The sequence below is a fragment of the Asterias rubens genome, chromosome 9 (assembly GCF_902459465.1).
Source record: "Asterias rubens chromosome 9, eAstRub1.3, whole genome shotgun sequence".
Classification (NCBI taxonomy): domain Eukaryota; kingdom Metazoa; phylum Echinodermata; class Asteroidea; order Forcipulatida; family Asteriidae; genus Asterias; species Asterias rubens.
This window is the reverse complement of record NC_047070.1, coordinates 11,218,101-11,234,810: the sequence shown is the minus strand read 5'-3', so window position 1 is coordinate 11,234,810 and position 16,710 is coordinate 11,218,101. Positions and strand designations below refer to the sequence as shown.

At 38.9% G+C, this 16,710-nt stretch overlaps 2 protein-coding genes across 2 annotated transcripts; one reads left to right on the top strand and one right to left on the bottom strand.

Moving 5' to 3' along the window:
* Positions 1-6,236: 6,236 nt before the first annotated feature.
* Positions 6,237-10,783, bottom strand: LOC117294853. The gene is made up of 2 exons (XM_033777395.1): positions 9,910-10,783; positions 6,237-9,436 (listed from the first exon to the last, which is right to left on the bottom strand). The coding sequence occupies exons 1-2, from the start codon at positions 10,298-10,300 to the stop codon at positions 6,957-6,959; spliced, it is 2,871 nt and encodes a 956-aa protein (XP_033633286.1). The 5' UTR covers positions 10,301-10,783; the 3' UTR covers positions 6,237-6,956.
* A 63-nt stretch (positions 10,784-10,846) lies between these two features.
* LOC117294854 lies at positions 10,847-16,024 on the top strand. The gene is made up of 5 exons (XM_033777396.1): positions 10,847-11,394; positions 12,164-12,486; positions 13,110-13,293; positions 14,888-15,119; positions 15,941-16,024. Exons 1-4 carry the CDS (start codon positions 11,142-11,144, stop codon positions 15,058-15,060), a joined length of 933 nt encoding a protein of 310 aa, XP_033633287.1. The 5' UTR covers positions 10,847-11,141; the 3' UTR covers positions 15,061-15,119; positions 15,941-16,024.
* Positions 16,025-16,710: the final 686 nt, after the last annotated feature.

Below are 16,710 nucleotides of genomic sequence, written 5' to 3'. Positions count from 1 at the left end.
TTAGTTCTGCAAACTAATGAAAATTGGTGTCCTTATCTTTAATGACACACTCATTTAGCTATATCTAGCAAAACTAGCGTACCATTTATAGATACTTCACTAGTCTAACATCTAAATGTTCCAGCAAGCAATTTCTTTGCATGTATGTTTGGCATTCTCATTCAGCCACACCTGGCCAAACTAGTACACCACTACATTGCAGCAGGGAACCGGTGGTGTCCACCAATTGTGATGGTATGTTTACATATCCTGCCACAATACGGGCACATCTAAGTTGATGGCTGTGGCTTTGTTGTGGCTTAAGGCATTGCTATGGGCAACCAACACTTCAACCCTTGTTTAAATGATGATTAAGCTAAAGCCATAGCCACTGATTCAGACCTTGGGTAGAACTGGGAAGATTGATCTTAACTGCAAATCAATCGTAGTTGCATAGTACAATACAAATCACAATTGGTGATACTGACAATTTGTCTTGCGATGAATTGAATTGCTTTGTGAAATCAGCCCCAGGCCTGCCATTTCAGGATGTTACGTATTACAACTACACATCCTTATGACTAGAGTGGCTGAAATAAGCATGGCAGTCTCAATCAGCTACATCTAGCTGAACTAGAACTACCACTACAACACAGCAATATTGGGGCAGGTACAATGTATACTGGGTCTTAAGTGGAGTGTTGTACCTTTCTTCTGGTTAACTCGATTGGCTACATCTAGCCAAAATAGCTTACCAGGAAAGTGTCCCTTTTGCATTGTTGAACAATCTCATTCATTCCTGATATTTTTAATTCCTTGCTGGAATGGTTCACTCAATGCAAAGCCAAGGTTACATGATTTAATAACAGATATATTTGAAGGACCTAGGGTGCTAATGTACATGCATCTAACATATTAAACCATTTTGACAGTGTTTTAAATAGTAGTTAATATATTCATTTCACACTCGTAAAAGAAATGAGATTCAGGCCAGTTTAAGTTTAACAGCAGATGAAATCTTTTAATTGAGGACACAAAGAATGTAGATGAGATAATCGGTTGGGTGCGTTAGAAACTTTGTGATGCAGTTCCAAGAAAGCGGAAAGTAAATTTGTTCGAAAATACATGTATGAAGATGAATTCAAATCTCTCTTAAAGCCTACCCTCATATCATCAGGAGTGAAAATTGACCTGAGTGCGCTAAACGAATCTCTCCAGTTTGTGTGCCATAAGCTTCCTAATGAGCAATGGTGGAGGCTATACAGGGATGCAAAACAACTGACTTTGGCATTACTAACATCAACAACTGTCAAGGTCTTAAAGGGAATATATTTCCCAGTCTACTGGACTTCTGGCCTATCACACTCTTCTACTTTGGGGATGACATACCCAATGTAGAAGCAAATATTGACCCCAAAAAGGACGGTTACTGGAATAAATGGGTGGAGAGGATGTTTGGGCATGGACATCAAATATTTTCTATCTTCCACTCAAAATTTCCACTGTCAAATTGTACCACTTACAAGTGCAGGGTTCAACATGTTATCCATCACAAATCAGGAAAATGGTGCTTAAGATCCAAGGACTGGTGTATGCTCTACACTGCAATTGCCATTTGGAAGGATGCAATTCTTCTTGATGTGCCGCTTCCCAACTATGTTGTTTGCATATATCACACAATTCAAGAATAATGGAACACTTACTGTGACTGAAAATCAGCGATATTCACTCACAAGTACAAGCTCTTTGCATGCAATACAATGACAAATGAAACCCCGTTTTCCTGTCTCTTATTCTCACCCATGTATTGAGTCAATGACCTTATGGATCTAAAAAAAAAAAAACTGTCAGGGAACTGATGTGTTTAAGCACTGTCAAATTGAAGTTAGAGTCATTTCATAAACCAAATGATGCAATACATATTTTTACAGTCTAGTTCCAGGTTTGTACATATTTTTAATGACTCAAAACCCTGGTTGTATCAAAAAGTGCTGTATCATCATCGCTTTATTTAAATTTCTTTATTGATAATTTTGACCTTTTCGTTTTACTATTTTTAATTGTGTTGAATTTCATTTCAGAATAACATCATTAGTACCTGGTAGCGAAGGAATCAGATTACGCACAGTGAGACTACCAAACATTAGTCAACAACATCCATGCTCATGGATTCCACAGAGATAAGGATGGGGATTTTCGCATTCTGTCGAAAACAACGAGCTCAAACAACTTGCCCTGAACAAATCATCTTCCCAGCTTATGCTGTGTCCAGCATCGTTTGAATACTTTGCATACATAGACAATGGAGTGTTGCTTCCCGAGTTGCTTGAGAATGTTCTCCCTGATACACCATGATAACCTGATAAATGATCTGAAGGAACTTTTAGGCTTGCCATCCAGTGTTGTCACCACAAGGTGTATACAGGAGCTCATTCTGTTAGAGCTTGCCAACTTTTCTTTGAATGATAAAAAGCACATAAAACCTGGAAAAGATCCAGAATTTCAAGTTTTCGTTGATAAAATGTTGAAGCAAGTAGAAGAACAATTTGAAGAGAGGATGGAAATCGATAATGCGCAAGAACAACTAGCTAAACCGGCTGAACAACCATTGGCAAAATTTACATTCATGTTTGTGGGTCGACTCAGGAAAACCCATGAACAAAACGAACAGATAGTCACCACTCATTGGGCTGTTTCTTTCAGGAAAAAAACATGTGAAATTTCAGTACAGCCCAATTTACACATGTCAAAACTTGGTTTGAGGTACTCTCAGAGAGCGTAACATGTGTTACCAAAAAACTCTTTATGAAATATAAGTACTTAATAACCTGGTTTCAATTGCTGCGACTTAAAAACTTTTCTCCTACTAGTAAGGGCTCATGTAAAAATAGTAAAAAACTTTCTTAACCACCACTTCGCAATACCGCATTAGTACTGTGTGTTGTAATGGCCCATTACTGATCTGTACTGGCATGATACGACACCTGGAACCCCGACCTCGACAGGAACACGACAAGGACAGCGTCACCTGAAACCTTGCCCGCCACACTGACAAGGACAGCGACACCTGAAACCTCTACTGCCACACTGACAAGGACAATGACACCTGAAGCCTGGCCTCCACATGGATAACAACATCGACACCTGACACCTCTACCAGGCACTGACTGACTGATTAGGACAACGACACCTGAAACCTCGACCCCCACACTGATAAGGACATCGACGCGTGAAACCTCTACCACCACACCTGGAATCTTGGCCACCACCAGTGACAAGGACAACGACACCTGAAGCATCGACCGCCACACTGACAAGGACAACGACACCTGAAACCTCGGCCTCGACACTAACAACGTGACTTCACCCTCGACACATTTTGCAGTATCTCATCGTATGGATGCCCGGCGCAAAAGCACACTCCTAATGCACACCCATATAGATTTAAAGAAGGCTTTGCATCAAGCTCATGCAAAAATTCGTTTGCTGAGGTTAAAGCAAAAAGATTCAAGTGATTCCTCTCCACCACTTGCAACTGATGCAAGCACCAATTTTAATTTGTCACTGGAGCACACCATCCCAGAGATAGCAAGGAGATTGAAACTTCAGTCAAGATTAGTGACTGAATACTATAAGCAAAATCCTTTGGCAGTTGTTGATTTTAATTACGAAAAATTGCTTGAAATAATAGACCCTGTCATATTCAACTTTATATCTTTCATTACCATGAGTGACAAAGAGCAGAGGCATGCACATTTTTCTTATTTCCAAACATATGCACTTCCCTCTGCTGTAAGTGATCAAGCAAAACTTCAGCGGTACAGGCGTTTGAATGTTACTTTGATCTTGCACTTCATTTTGAATGAGTGCAATAATTACCCTTTTCACATTGTGACTGCAAACTGCATACGTCGCTTATCAAATTCAAGTAAACTTATGCAGATGTTTAACAAGGCTGCACTTTGTGTCTCCAGAGATACATTGGAAAGATTTCTTGAAGAGATTAAGGAAAGTAGATCTGCAAATAATAAACTTTCTACTTTGCATAAATCTTCCTTTACTATCCTCTCAGTAGATAATGTAGATGTACTTGCATCATATGCAGCAGTTACTTCTAAAGGTTTTGCTAGAAGCTGGCATGGAACATCCATTATGGCTCAGCAAACAAAGCCTTCAGAATTATTGTCTGATGTGGAACTATTATCAGGTAATAAGACATCTGACTTCTCAAGCATTAATATCTTTGGTGATGGAGCTTGTTTCTATCGGTGTCTTGCAGTTTTTTGGAAATTCAAATTTACTGAAATGTCCAAGAAACTCGGTTGGACTTCCAATTGTAGGTTTGTTACGTGAGCGAGAGGATCACATTTCTTTATTAATTAGGCAAGGAGTGTGTACTGTTTTAGAAAACCATGTAGGTATTTTTGAACTATTACCAGATGCGGAGAGACGGCACCTTTTAGAAGTAGATTCAAATAAGTCGTATCCAGATTTCATTTCTCGAATTAAGGATGACATAAATGCTGGTACTTACGCAGGTCACCTTGAGATTTGTGCTGCGTCTTATGCTACCCAGACTGCAATTAGAGTATACCAAAAAATCGGCACAGAGTTGAAAGAAGTTGCAAGGTACCCTGTTGATAAATCTGTTTTGCATAACGATTATCATATATGTATCTTGTACACACCTAGTTCAGTTACACTGTGTGGTCATTTCAATCTTCTGTTCAAAGATTGTTGCAGACCTGTCGGTATTGGATCACTTGTCACTGATGAGGCAATTGCATCTGGTAATATTTTTGCTGATTGGCAACTGCCAAAGCATACAAACATTGGCTTTCAGTTGAGTCTTCTTCATTATTTCAACAGTAGCACTGACATTCTTTCAGAATTGTTTGATGATATCAGCGATACCAGTGACATGAACGAAGAGACTCAATTACATAGCACTCAGGTAAATTTTGATGGTGCAGCAGTTACATAACAAGCCAAAGCAAGTAGTAAAAACTTCCAAACCAAGTGCTCGATAGAGAATCAATGAAGAATTCTCACAAATGATTGTTCCTCAACCATCTGATCTTGATTCTCCTTTTTATAAAACCTACATTTTTCAACAGTTATCCTTTGATGCATTTTCCCCTTCAAGCAATGAAGTGGACGAAACGCACAAGCAGGGTACTCTGTTACGTCTCCAAACTTGTAGCAGCTTCAAAATGACACATAGATTTTTAATGCAGGTTTATGAGTCAATGTATGCTTGCCAGCTTAAATTTTTCCTTGATTACACTGAAAACATTCAGCGCGCGTGTTCTCGTCATGATGACAAGAATCGTCCTTGTCATTGGTAAGTTACGAGTCTTCTGTGTCACACTGACGAGATAAGACAAGACTCACTACGTGCGCGCGGTGTCGAGGGTAGTTGGCACACGCTTGCGCATGCGTAGTAATATACAATTTCCCGCGCTCCAGTGCAGATGCAGAAACTTTCAAGTGCACAGTTCATTGGCCGCTTTACAATATTTGGTTGACACCTTTTATATGAATTTGTGTACAGTTTCATCAAAAGGATAAACGTTAATTTTTATGTTTGATGATCATAGCCCACTTTAGTCTTTTGTTTGAAGCATTAATTTAATTATTATAGGTAAACTCTTCGATCAGCAGACGAACCTTTCACTATCCATCGTTACATAATGCCTGTACATGTAAATGTACATGTACATGTATGTTGTGCTGCCGTGTGTGTACTGTCTTGCGTGTAATGTATGTACATGTATGTATATGTATTGTACACAGGGAGTTTAATGTCATGGTTGTGTGGTGGGTGAACTGTATGCGTTTGCGTGCAAACAGGAATGTGTAAATTTAGAACGAAAGAAGTGAAGCTTCGCATATCTTACCGTACATGTTATTGTTAGTATACACGGTGTCCCTTACAGAAAAATTAGCTTGCAGCAAGCTTGCAGCAAGCTTGTAACTAGCTTGATGCAGGCTTAATAAGCTTGCTGCAAGCTTAAGTAAGCTTGCACTATTGCCTGCAATCTTGTTACTATCTTACTGCAAGCTTGCAAGCTTGCAGCAAGCTTGCCATTATCATGGGAAGCTTGCTTGCAAGCTTGCAGCAAGCTTGCCATTATCATGGGAAGCTTGCCAAGATCTTTTGCAAGCTTGCGAAGGTATTGACAAGCTTGCCAAGCTATTTGCAAAGTTGTCGCAAGTTTGCCAAAATTTTTGCAAGCTTGCCAAGGTATTGGCAAGCAATTTGCAAGGTTTTCGCAAGCTTGCCAAGCTAAAAGCATGTCGCCGCAAGCATGCAAAGCTATTGGCAAGGTTGCCGCAAGCTTGCCAAGCAGTCGCTACCAAGCATCATGCAAGCTATTATCAATTGGTTGGCAAGCTTGTCAAAATATATATGATATGTCAGTATGTGTAGAACTTGTCCCCCATCAGTATGAGAGCATGCATCTACATGTATGCATGTTCAATTTGTCAAACAATTATAGGCAGTGTGACAAATGGACTAATAACAAAACATCTCCTGGTGAAAATTTTTCAGAATAAGTTATTTTTTATTTCAGTTTTTACATGACATAAAGAACACAGTCCAAAACTTGTACTGACTGCAGGAAGTTTAAAAACATTTCTGTTTTACAATACAGATTGATCTATTAAGCCCCGCCCACTCAATCAACAGCATCTACATGAATGTGGGTAATGTACGTCACATGCAGCTTGATGAACACAGCAATTAAAGCGGCGCCTTGTAAAATGATTTTAATGAGCCAGACTTCTGGGGCCTGCATTTGCATTCGGTTAATTTATTAAGAGGTAGAGCTTAATTGACCAGTCTTCTGTATAATTTGTCATTCAAACATTCCAATACATGTATATGCTGGTGGTGGTAGTGAAAATTCCACAAAAGTATTACACTTTTCAACAATATACTCCACTTGCACACTTTGCAGAAGTAGACAAAGTTAATCACCTTCAATAGTATTAGGACATTTCGATAGGTATAATGTATCATTATTTTCAAAGTCCATAAAAACACACAAGCTACAAATGGCTTCAACTGGTACTGCTACAAGTATTGTCCCATTCCTTTCACATGGGACGATGTGCTCTACAGCAGCAGAAGTAATATCATCCGTAGACATTTTGTAAGATAATACTTTGAACATTTCGATAAAAGCAATATACATAGTACATGTACATGAGCAGATATTGTCACATGTGCAATCTGAAGGAAATTTAACATATTTTATCACTTGGCCATAATGCTCTTCACCATTGTGCGTAAAACACACTGTAAAGGAATTCCTACAGCGTGGTAGAGTGAACTGTTTTGAACATATGACTGTGCTATGTTTTAAAATTCGAGATAATACAAAACCTTTATGTAGAATTCTGAAATTGAAAGAACCCAACAATAGTCTTAATGAATCCTTCTCTTTTCGGTTCAAACAGTGCTGTTTAAATGTTCCGAGTGTGTGAAAACCATCACATATTCTTTCACCTGTATTCCAATGTGATGCCTTGTTTTTCATGGACTTATAAAATTTTTCAACAGGTGTCCCAACCACGAGTTGTTGTGCTAAAAACGGCAATTTCAACAATGTACAGATGTTATTTGCTATTTGTACATCAACTTTTTGAGTACCATGAAAAAGTGGCAGTAACTCACCATTCAGTGATTCAAAGGTAAAACATGAATAAACCCACAAAGGTCCTAGGTCCCGAACGACATCACATAAATGTAATAATTGATGTATATTTGATGTCATCTGTTTAGGTGAGTAAAGAGTCCCATGCATCATACAAAAATGTCTAAGCACTTGTTCACAGTGATTGATAGTATCCAATGAGATTGAATCTCCATTCAATAAGTAAATAGCTTCAACTAACAGTAAATAATGTTGGAAATAGATATCTGCCAATAAACCATGCAACACTGGCAATGAATAATACAATAACCAGGACCTACATTCCGATGCTTTCCAATATTTACTGTGCTCTTTTATACTTCTTGGCACTCTTGAAATAAAATTTGGTGGTTTAATTTTGCTTAGTCGAGAATCAACTGTATCAACAAGATTGGAAATAGAATATGGTTCAGTTGATTGACTTCGATCAAGCCACAAAAATAAAAATCTTCTAACTATTCCTAATAAAACCTGATGCATCCAGTCTATTGCAGTCCCACGTATTATGTCAGGCATTTGATTTAAAAACCATGAGGGTCCTTTAATGCCTACAACTTTTTTTTTACTTTGAAAAGCTTCTTTTGCTGCATTCACCGTCTGTTTATGTGTTCTTTTGGGGCCATCAAAATCATTAACATCAACAGGAAATACTCTAGCATGCCCCCTACCCACATTTATAACCTCCCCCGGTTGTGTACATCTGGGACAACCATGTAAACCATTAAACTGGGTCATATTTAGAACTATACACTTTGCAGGCATATCACATGTACCACATAAGAGAATACCATGAACGTTAATTTGTTCATTGTCGTAAGTATCTACAACAATTCCATCATAAATTTGCTTCAGAGAAGAATGAAATGGTTTCAGGAAAGTGCCCATGCATGGTTTTGACTCACCATACCAAATACCTGCTATCAACATATTTTCTTTCAGCATTCGTTTTTTGGGCGGTAATTCATTAATTGCAAAATATAGAGGCCATATACCAAAACGAGAAGATTTAAAAAGCGGAATGCCATCAGTGTACCACATAAATGATATATTATGTTTATCATCAAGGAAACTACCTGGAGATGAGAATCCTTTGTAAATATTACCATCATAAATATCCTCTATATTACCATGAACTTTCTTCTTTCTGTTAAATCTGTGCTTAATCCCTTCACAAAAACCTTGTTGTTTAAAAAGAGCTTCAAGCTGTGTTAACAGTGGAATTTCAATAAAATGACATATTGATTTTGTATCATTAGAAAGTATAGTGCTGCAGTTCGGACATTTATCTGAGAACTTTTCAATAACAAAATAACAATTACCACAAAACTTGTGAAATTTAAGTTGCATAGACAAGTTTGAAAAATACTTGTGAAAGAGATGGAGTGAGGTTTTACATAAGTTTGGCTGCTGACAGTGGACAGATACAAGGGTTAATATATCAACTAGGCAGCTGCCAGTCAAACTGTGTCTTAGAACAAGGGCAAGTATGAGCAGCATGCTTTCTGCCACTGTGATCGGTGCACCTGGATACAATAAACAATCATCATCTGAACCTGTACTTTCATCCCCAGTAGTCTGAGTAGAGGCACCATGTTCTGAAGAATTATCAACCAAATTGTCAGTGTCATTGTTCCATTCATCAGGTCCAATACTATTGATAGCATCATACCATTCATCTTGTTCATCAGCCGTATCGTCAGACTCATACCGTGTGTCCTGATCTTCTCCACTTTGTTTTGGTGCATACTGCCAACCTGTAATCCAGAAAATCAGAGGAGGAAAAAGGGGAGGAAATTAATTTTAGAGCCTATATAGTAATATTATTTATCATTCCCCCCCCCCCCCCCCCCCGAATAAAATATTTAAACTTAAATTTATTTGCACAAAAAGTAAATAGGCCTAGGCCGACCAATTATTTTGTTGGAGGAAAAGACAATTTGTTTGCTTAGGGCCAATTACAACAGAGGTTGCACTATTTTATTTGCCGGGTCAAAAGAGTCAGACATGGGATGCGTCATTCAGTTGGCTGCTGCTGCACTTGCAGAGTGCAGGCTCAAGTCTATACTTTTTAAAGTTTTAGTTTTTATAAAAATATAGGTACAGCAATTTCATAATTTATATTTAGGCCCATTTTAGGCTACTAGTACAACAGTACTACTACTAGTACTAAAATAAAAACTTCAAATATTATCATAATTTAATAGGCTTATTTAATAATAAATCTTACCACTGTCATTGTCAGTCTCAGACTCCGTAGTCATGTCCCTGCTGGTGCTGGCCGAGGAGGGAGGATGTGGTTCCAGATGTCCTGCTGGTCGTGGTACTGCTGGTGGGGCACTGTCATTTCTTGATTGATGATCTGGCCCTAACGTGAGCCCTATTGCTCCAACATTTTGAGGATGTAACGTTGTAGATCCACTGCCACTCGACGAGTTATCCATGTTGTTTTCTGACCATGGAGGTAGGCTTGTTAGCTCCCTGCCGCATCGGGAGTTCATACGCCATTTTGTTACTCTTGGCGTTGACCTGTCATCTCCAGACATGTTCCCTTTCAAAAGAGAAAACGCATAAGGTCCTCTCCTTTTCCTTGACGTATTATCCTGAGAATTGTCGCTCATTTTGATAGTACTAATTTAGGCCAATTACTTTCGGCCTAGAGAATTAGAATTGGCAGTGTAATTCTGGATTAGGACTTATTTTGTACATGTACGACGTATTAAGTCACCACCACACAACAACCAGCAGTAAATGGCCGACATGCATGCGCACATAGTACGTGTACAGTACATGTACACACACCGACCGCATCGTGTTATCGTCACACGTGTCCGGACCAACTCGTCATGGGCAAGCTGACTACGATCGACGAGTCGACACATGTGTACGAGTTGGCTCGCTCGTGTACGAGTTTATCATTAGCACGCATTGAGCACGAAGGCATCACATGATCGGATCACGATCATCGCATGATGAATGGGCCTGGGATTTCGCGGGGCGGATGTCACGTGTCACACGTTGAGAGGTAGTGAAACTGTTCTGGGAGCGACCACTTCTTGGAGGGTGTATTAAAAGTGTGATCTTTAAAAAAAAATATTAACGGGATGCATTCCTTCATTGTTTATCACTTTACATATTGCATCAATAAATATATTACAAATAAACAAGTAACACACAGTTTGGCTTTTGGTATACAAAAAACGTCAATGCATTTTTTATCGGTATCGTTTTATTTCCCCTATCTATATTAATGGTCATGCGGCTAACACGTCATCGTCGTCACACCGGTCGGTCGGCCGTGGGCGGGGGAAAAGGGCGCGTTGTTCAATTGGCAAATTTGCAGTTTACTACTCCTTTCGTATTGTAAATTGTAACCCAGTTCTATTGACCTTTGTAATCTGTTTCTTTCATAAAATTGAAACCTATGTCTATAGACCTTTGTAAGCAGGTCAATAGGTTAAAATGGCACACGCTAGTCGCTCTAGCATTGTTGTGAAAGAGTTGTTTGGGCTGGAGCCTCGGTCTAATCCCTTCGAAGCAAAAGCACCATCGTCAAAATCCAAAACGTGGTGTTTGGTTTACTGGATCAACGATAAGCAAGTTAGCATAGAAAACATCGTCAGCGTTCGCACAGACCTAAGAAAGGAGGGTACCGTCTCTGAAATACGGTTTAAAGACGGCAAGAAATATCCCGGGAAACTCATCAAAATCAGTGGTAAGTCATGAGTGGATATTCAGTCATGTCAGTCGGTTGTTTGGTTTATATAGGGGGGGGGGGGGGCTCATCAAATAATAAACCAAAAGTCACAACATGGAGGTACAACAAGCATGACAGGGTACAATGAAATTTTAAATGATTTTGGGTTGAACAAAGACAAATTTCAGGCCTCAAATTTCGTCACTAGAGGGGCAAGGCCATTTTGTCTTGGGTAAAAAGGGCATTTGTATGTTTCAAATCAAAGGGCACTTCCATGGCATTAGAATAACAGATTTGAATGGCAACATTTGTGTTAGAAATTTTACGGATGGGACAAAATTAGGGGGAAAAAACGCCTGTTTTTTTTTCGTTCAATGTCGAAACATGTCACCGTGTATAGGTCCGTGGCCAAATGACGGAGGAACGGAGTATGTTTGGCCACGTTTACGGGTCTATAGCATGACTAGCGCCCCAGTCGGACGCAGTCGCTCCTCACGATGCCTTCCTTTTTTCGTGACACCCAGCCACAAAAAATGCCTCAAAATGACAAAAAGACCAAACATAATCTCAAAAATCACCTACTGTATTCTTGATATGTCAAACTCTAAGACGCATTATCATTATTGGGTTTGGTTTCTTCAACAACTTAAGAACATAAACTATCAACTGTTACGATTGACTATGGGAACCAGACTGATTTACTCGAGCATATTCCTCCTTTGTTATAGATTTTGTTGTAATAATAGTCATCCCTACATCCATACGTTTGTTGAATTAAACTTCACAGAGAGTAAGAAAGAGCTCCAGGATGAGCAAGCGAGACTGCTGCTCTCGATGGAAGAGTTTGCTGGGCCTGGGGATAGGCATGACACCACAGATGTTCAATCAACCAGCAGCACCAAACGCAGCCGCAAACAATCTTTGATGCCAGATTTCGTCACTAGTCAAGACAGTCAAGAGCAACAACCAAAGTCAAAGACCAGCAAGATTGCTAAACCAAAGTCAGCAGTGGGTGTAAAGACTAGCATCAGCAAAGGCGAGAAGCTCAAGGCCACTGCAGACAAATTAAACGTGCAGCAAGCTTTGTGTAGAGAAATGTTCACTGTAAAGGTAGGCATCAACATTTAACTGAGCATTTGTTTCTGGACAATAAACAAAAATCCAACAATTTGCTTTGTTGTCAAGATGGTTAAGTACAAAGTAGGCCCTATACAACACCCCACACAAAGATTCTATGTTCATACTGGTCAAATATATGTTGTGTATTAAATTATTAAATTACTGAAGCAGTTGGCAACACACAAAAAACATTTACGATGTTCTCTAGTGTAAAGATTTGGTGAATTTACATTTAGAGATAACAACTCCCTCTGATAAAATGGACCCGTCCAGGCAGCTAACAGCCGCCAGCGTGCAGCGGGTAGCAACTGTGTATTCAAATCTTTACCATACTGTACATAGGAAATGTACGTGTATTATGCTCGGCGTTTGCACAATAGGTATTGTACGTAAAGCTTCGACCGGTCCAAGTCACGAGAGCCGAATGAGATTATTTTCAACGTAGGTGGCGCGTTGGTGGCGGGACCCCTTCCGCCCCCCTCTCTCCCCCCCCCCCCCCCACCCCCCGGACCATCCTTGATCCCAGGCAATTGTTTGTCTCTGTTGAAGTACAACATATCGATATCAAGAAAACCTATATTCATACTGTTGATGTTTTTTCTCTCTGTATGAAGCCACCAGATGCTGAAGTTAAACATGGTCATCAGAGCATGGAGGACAGAGTCATTTCAAAACTGAAAGAGCAGCTGGCAGAAAGGGACAACCAAATCAGACAGCTGCATGATGAGGTGAAGAAGAAAAATGAAGAAATCATGCAGCTGAGTCAAAAGTCTGCAACAGGCCTTCCCTTCAGTGTTGGTAAGATAGACATTTCCTTGAAATAAAACTGAAAGTCTGCTTTATAGGCCTGTGATTAAAGATGCTATGTCAAATTTTTGGCCGATTTGACCCAAAAATTTTGATTTAAAATTCAATATGTAATTTGATGGGGGTCGGGAAAGTTACAAGCTTGAGCCATTGCTCGTAAAAGTCCGCCAATTATTAGTAGCAGTGAAATAAAGTGCTCAAAATTAGTTTTTGTCGGGATCCCGACAATATATCACGTGACCAATTCTTATGTGTTTTAAAAGAAACGTTTTAAATTTTTGTCATGGTTCCTGACCATTAAAAGTAAAAGTTAAACTTTTTTGTTAGAGCGGGTGATACATCTTGAAATACCATTCACTCAAAAAAAACTATTTTTTAATGTTTGGGGCAAAAATCTGACATAGCATCTTTAAGGATTTAAACCTTAACCCCCTCACCATTGTTAAATTAGAACATCCGGTAGGTTCACTTTGTACCAAAAATAATAACCAAATCCACAGCCCGTCAGGATTTTTTAAAGGTTTGACTTAATAAACTTGCTCATCTCCTCAAGGGAGGAAAAACATAAGGAGAAAATACATCACCAAATATGTAATGTGCCAAAATTAAGGCAATGTCGTTTCCATTTAGTTACATTTTTACAGTGGTAATTCTATGGTTGTAAAATGAGTAATATCGTTAGTGGTTTTTTTTATTAGCTATCACCCCCAAAAAGATTAAACTCATGCAAGAGTTTACATCAGTGCTACAGTCCTGCCATTCCACAAGCCAGCTGCCAAAACCAAACCCACCTCCACCTGCCAAAGTCACCATCCTGCCAAAACCAAATCCACCTCCACCTGCCAAAGTCACCTATGAAGCCATCCTGCCAAACCCACCTCCACCTGCCAAAGTCACCATCCTGCCAAAACCAAATCCACCTCCACCTGCCAAAGTCACCTATGAAGCCATCCTGCCAAACCCACCTCCACCTGCCAAAGTTACCTATGAAGCCATCCTGCCAAACCCACCTCCACCTGCCAAAGTCACCTATGAAGCCATCCTGCCAAAACCAATCCGCCAAGACATCCCTAATGAAGAGTCTTCCATGACCCCAACATCAGATGAGGTAATTGACTATAGCGGACTCTTGTTAGTAGTACAAGCTCGAAAATTACAAGGTCCCGATTAAAACATGTTTTTTTCCCTGGTCCCAAACCAGCCTGTGCTGTATTACTATGTGCAAACATCCCTTGTGTACAATCTCTATCCCAAATAGCCTATGAAGATCACAATTCTACACACTTGCTTACAGTGCCTTTATTGAAAAGGAAATTTTGCAAAAAGTTTTCCTCACTAGAATTGTTTTAATGTTAAGAGATTGAGAAACAGTGTCTTGTTTAGGATTGACAAAGTGTCTATCCACATTTTCCTTGCGAAAGTAAATACAATAATGATAAGATGGTTTTGGGGCCAAAGAGGCACCCATACAAGTCTGGCCAAAATTTTGCTTTACCCATCCACTGTGAACAGGTGGCTTCTGGACAAGACACTGTCAATAAACACATCCTTGCTAACATAGAGACTTTATTATTTTATTTCACAGATCTTAATCCCACTGTATTCTGGAGGATTACCACTATTGAAGGAGCAGGACAAAAGGGTTGCTTTCTCAAAAGGCACCTCCAAGGAGTCATTGCTATCTGCTTTGCTACTAGCTGTCTTTGGAGAGAGTTGCCTTGCCCGAGGCAATGCCTGTGGCTCCAGGCAGGCGGTTAATCGCAAGAGTGAATCTGCTAACGTGCCCCTGGATGCACAGAAATTACAAGAAATTAAAGGTAATTTTTGTTTCTTTTTTTATTTGTTGGAGTTCACAGAGAATGAAATGAAATTATTCCAAGATATGCCTGCAACTTTATTTTTTAAGTCATACTTTACAGGTATGATAAAAAAAAATTGTTTAAAGAATGTGTTCTTTCAATCTGATAGTTTTCAGATTACACAGAAACATTTCTTCAAGGTTTTGAGAAAAAAAACACAGAACAAACTGTTTATATTTTATCAGTTGCTTTGTGCCAATTCATATTCATGCATTGCTTCAACGTTGCATATTAAAATCAGTATATTTATTTTGAGGTCTTCAGTTACATTCTTATTGAAGATGACAGATTTCATATCACCTTAAAAACAAAGCTTTCAGATGTTTGTTATCATTACCAATCCTGTATCATATCTGTAACTATTTCCTGGAAGGTTCCATTCAACATTTGAATGTATTTGAGAACGGTTTATGTTTTGAAGAATACAAGCACAGTTTTTTAATTAAGTGAATGCATCATTTCTTTACAAGAGTAATGGTGAAGCCAAACTTGAAATTTTCAGCTTACTATGAAAGTTATTTACAATAAAATAAAGAACTGCATTTACCTTTTTGTATCCAAAGTAATGACGAAAAATTTACATCAGCGTTATGATATAAGACATCTGTTCTTAATGGAGAATGTCTTGGATTTGAGTACCTTTTGAATGTTGTCTTCTGCAGCCCCATAGAGCACCGAGTACACTTTAACCGTTATGGGGCCATGATGATAGCTGTACCATAACCTTTTATATTTACACATTGACTAAACACAAACTTCTCTTGCCAATTGTTTTCTAGAGTGTGTACTTCGCAAGTTCAAGTTACCTAATGGACAACCGTGCATGACGTCCAAGGAATTCAATGATAAGATTAATCAGAAATGTGCAACAACCCGAAGATCCCTTCACAGGAAAAACTCCTCACTTTAGGCCCCCATCTGTTTTTCTGTTTTGTGCTTTACCAGTAGTATAGAGACCCTTCCAACTGTCAATTCTGCTTTTGTGACCTCATGCGTGAGGTCTTGAAATTAATTCATATATTTTAGTGGAAAATTACTTCTTTCTCGAAAACTATCTTACTTCAGAGGGAGCCGTTTCTCACAATGATTTTTATTATCAACCTCTCCCCATTACTCATTACCAAGTAAGGTTTTATGCTAATAATTATTTTGAGTATTTACCAATAGTGTCCACTGCCTTTAAGTAAGTTTTTATGCTAACAGTGATTACCAATAGTGTACAGTGCCTTTAAAAATGCAACAGCTGATTTTGGTTGTCACAACTGCATTTCACCATCCCAATTCCTTCATGCAAGTCTTGCAGAGGTAAATAATTGTTTTATTAATTTATTTGACTTTACTTCATTATTTTCTGAAAAGGCAAACACCTCTGTCTCAGGATTTATATACGTCAAGGGTTTATAAATATCGTAAACACTGTACATGCGCATAAGAGGCTCCTGCATTGTGTGCACCATAAAATATCTCATATTTGTTATTTTTATTTACATGTACAGGGAAAGAAACAACCAAAAATAATAAAACTACTCATTTGTTGCTGTTAACAAGC

Excerpts from the sequence above, each read along its gene's own strand:
- LOC117294854 (XM_033777396.1), top strand. The coding sequence starts at position 11,142 with ATGGCACACGCTAGTCGCTCTAGCATTGTTGTGAAAGAGTTGTTTGGG. Across the intron at positions 12,487-13,109 it reads GAGAAATGTTCACTGTAAAG|CCACCAGATGCTGAAGTTAA; the intron begins GTAGGCATCAAC and ends CTCTGTATGAAG. Across the intron at positions 13,294-14,887 it reads AGGCCTTCCCTTCAGTGTTG|ATCTTAATCCCACTGTATTC; the intron begins GTAAGATAGACA and ends TTTATTTCACAG.
- LOC117294853 (XM_033777395.1), bottom strand. The coding sequence starts at position 10,300 with ATGAGCGACAATTCTCAGGATAATACGTCAAGGAAAAGGAGAGGACCT. Across the intron at positions 9,437-9,909 it reads TGAGACTGACAATGACAGTG|GTTGGCAGTATGCACCAAAA; the intron begins GTAAGATTTATT and ends TCTGGATTACAG.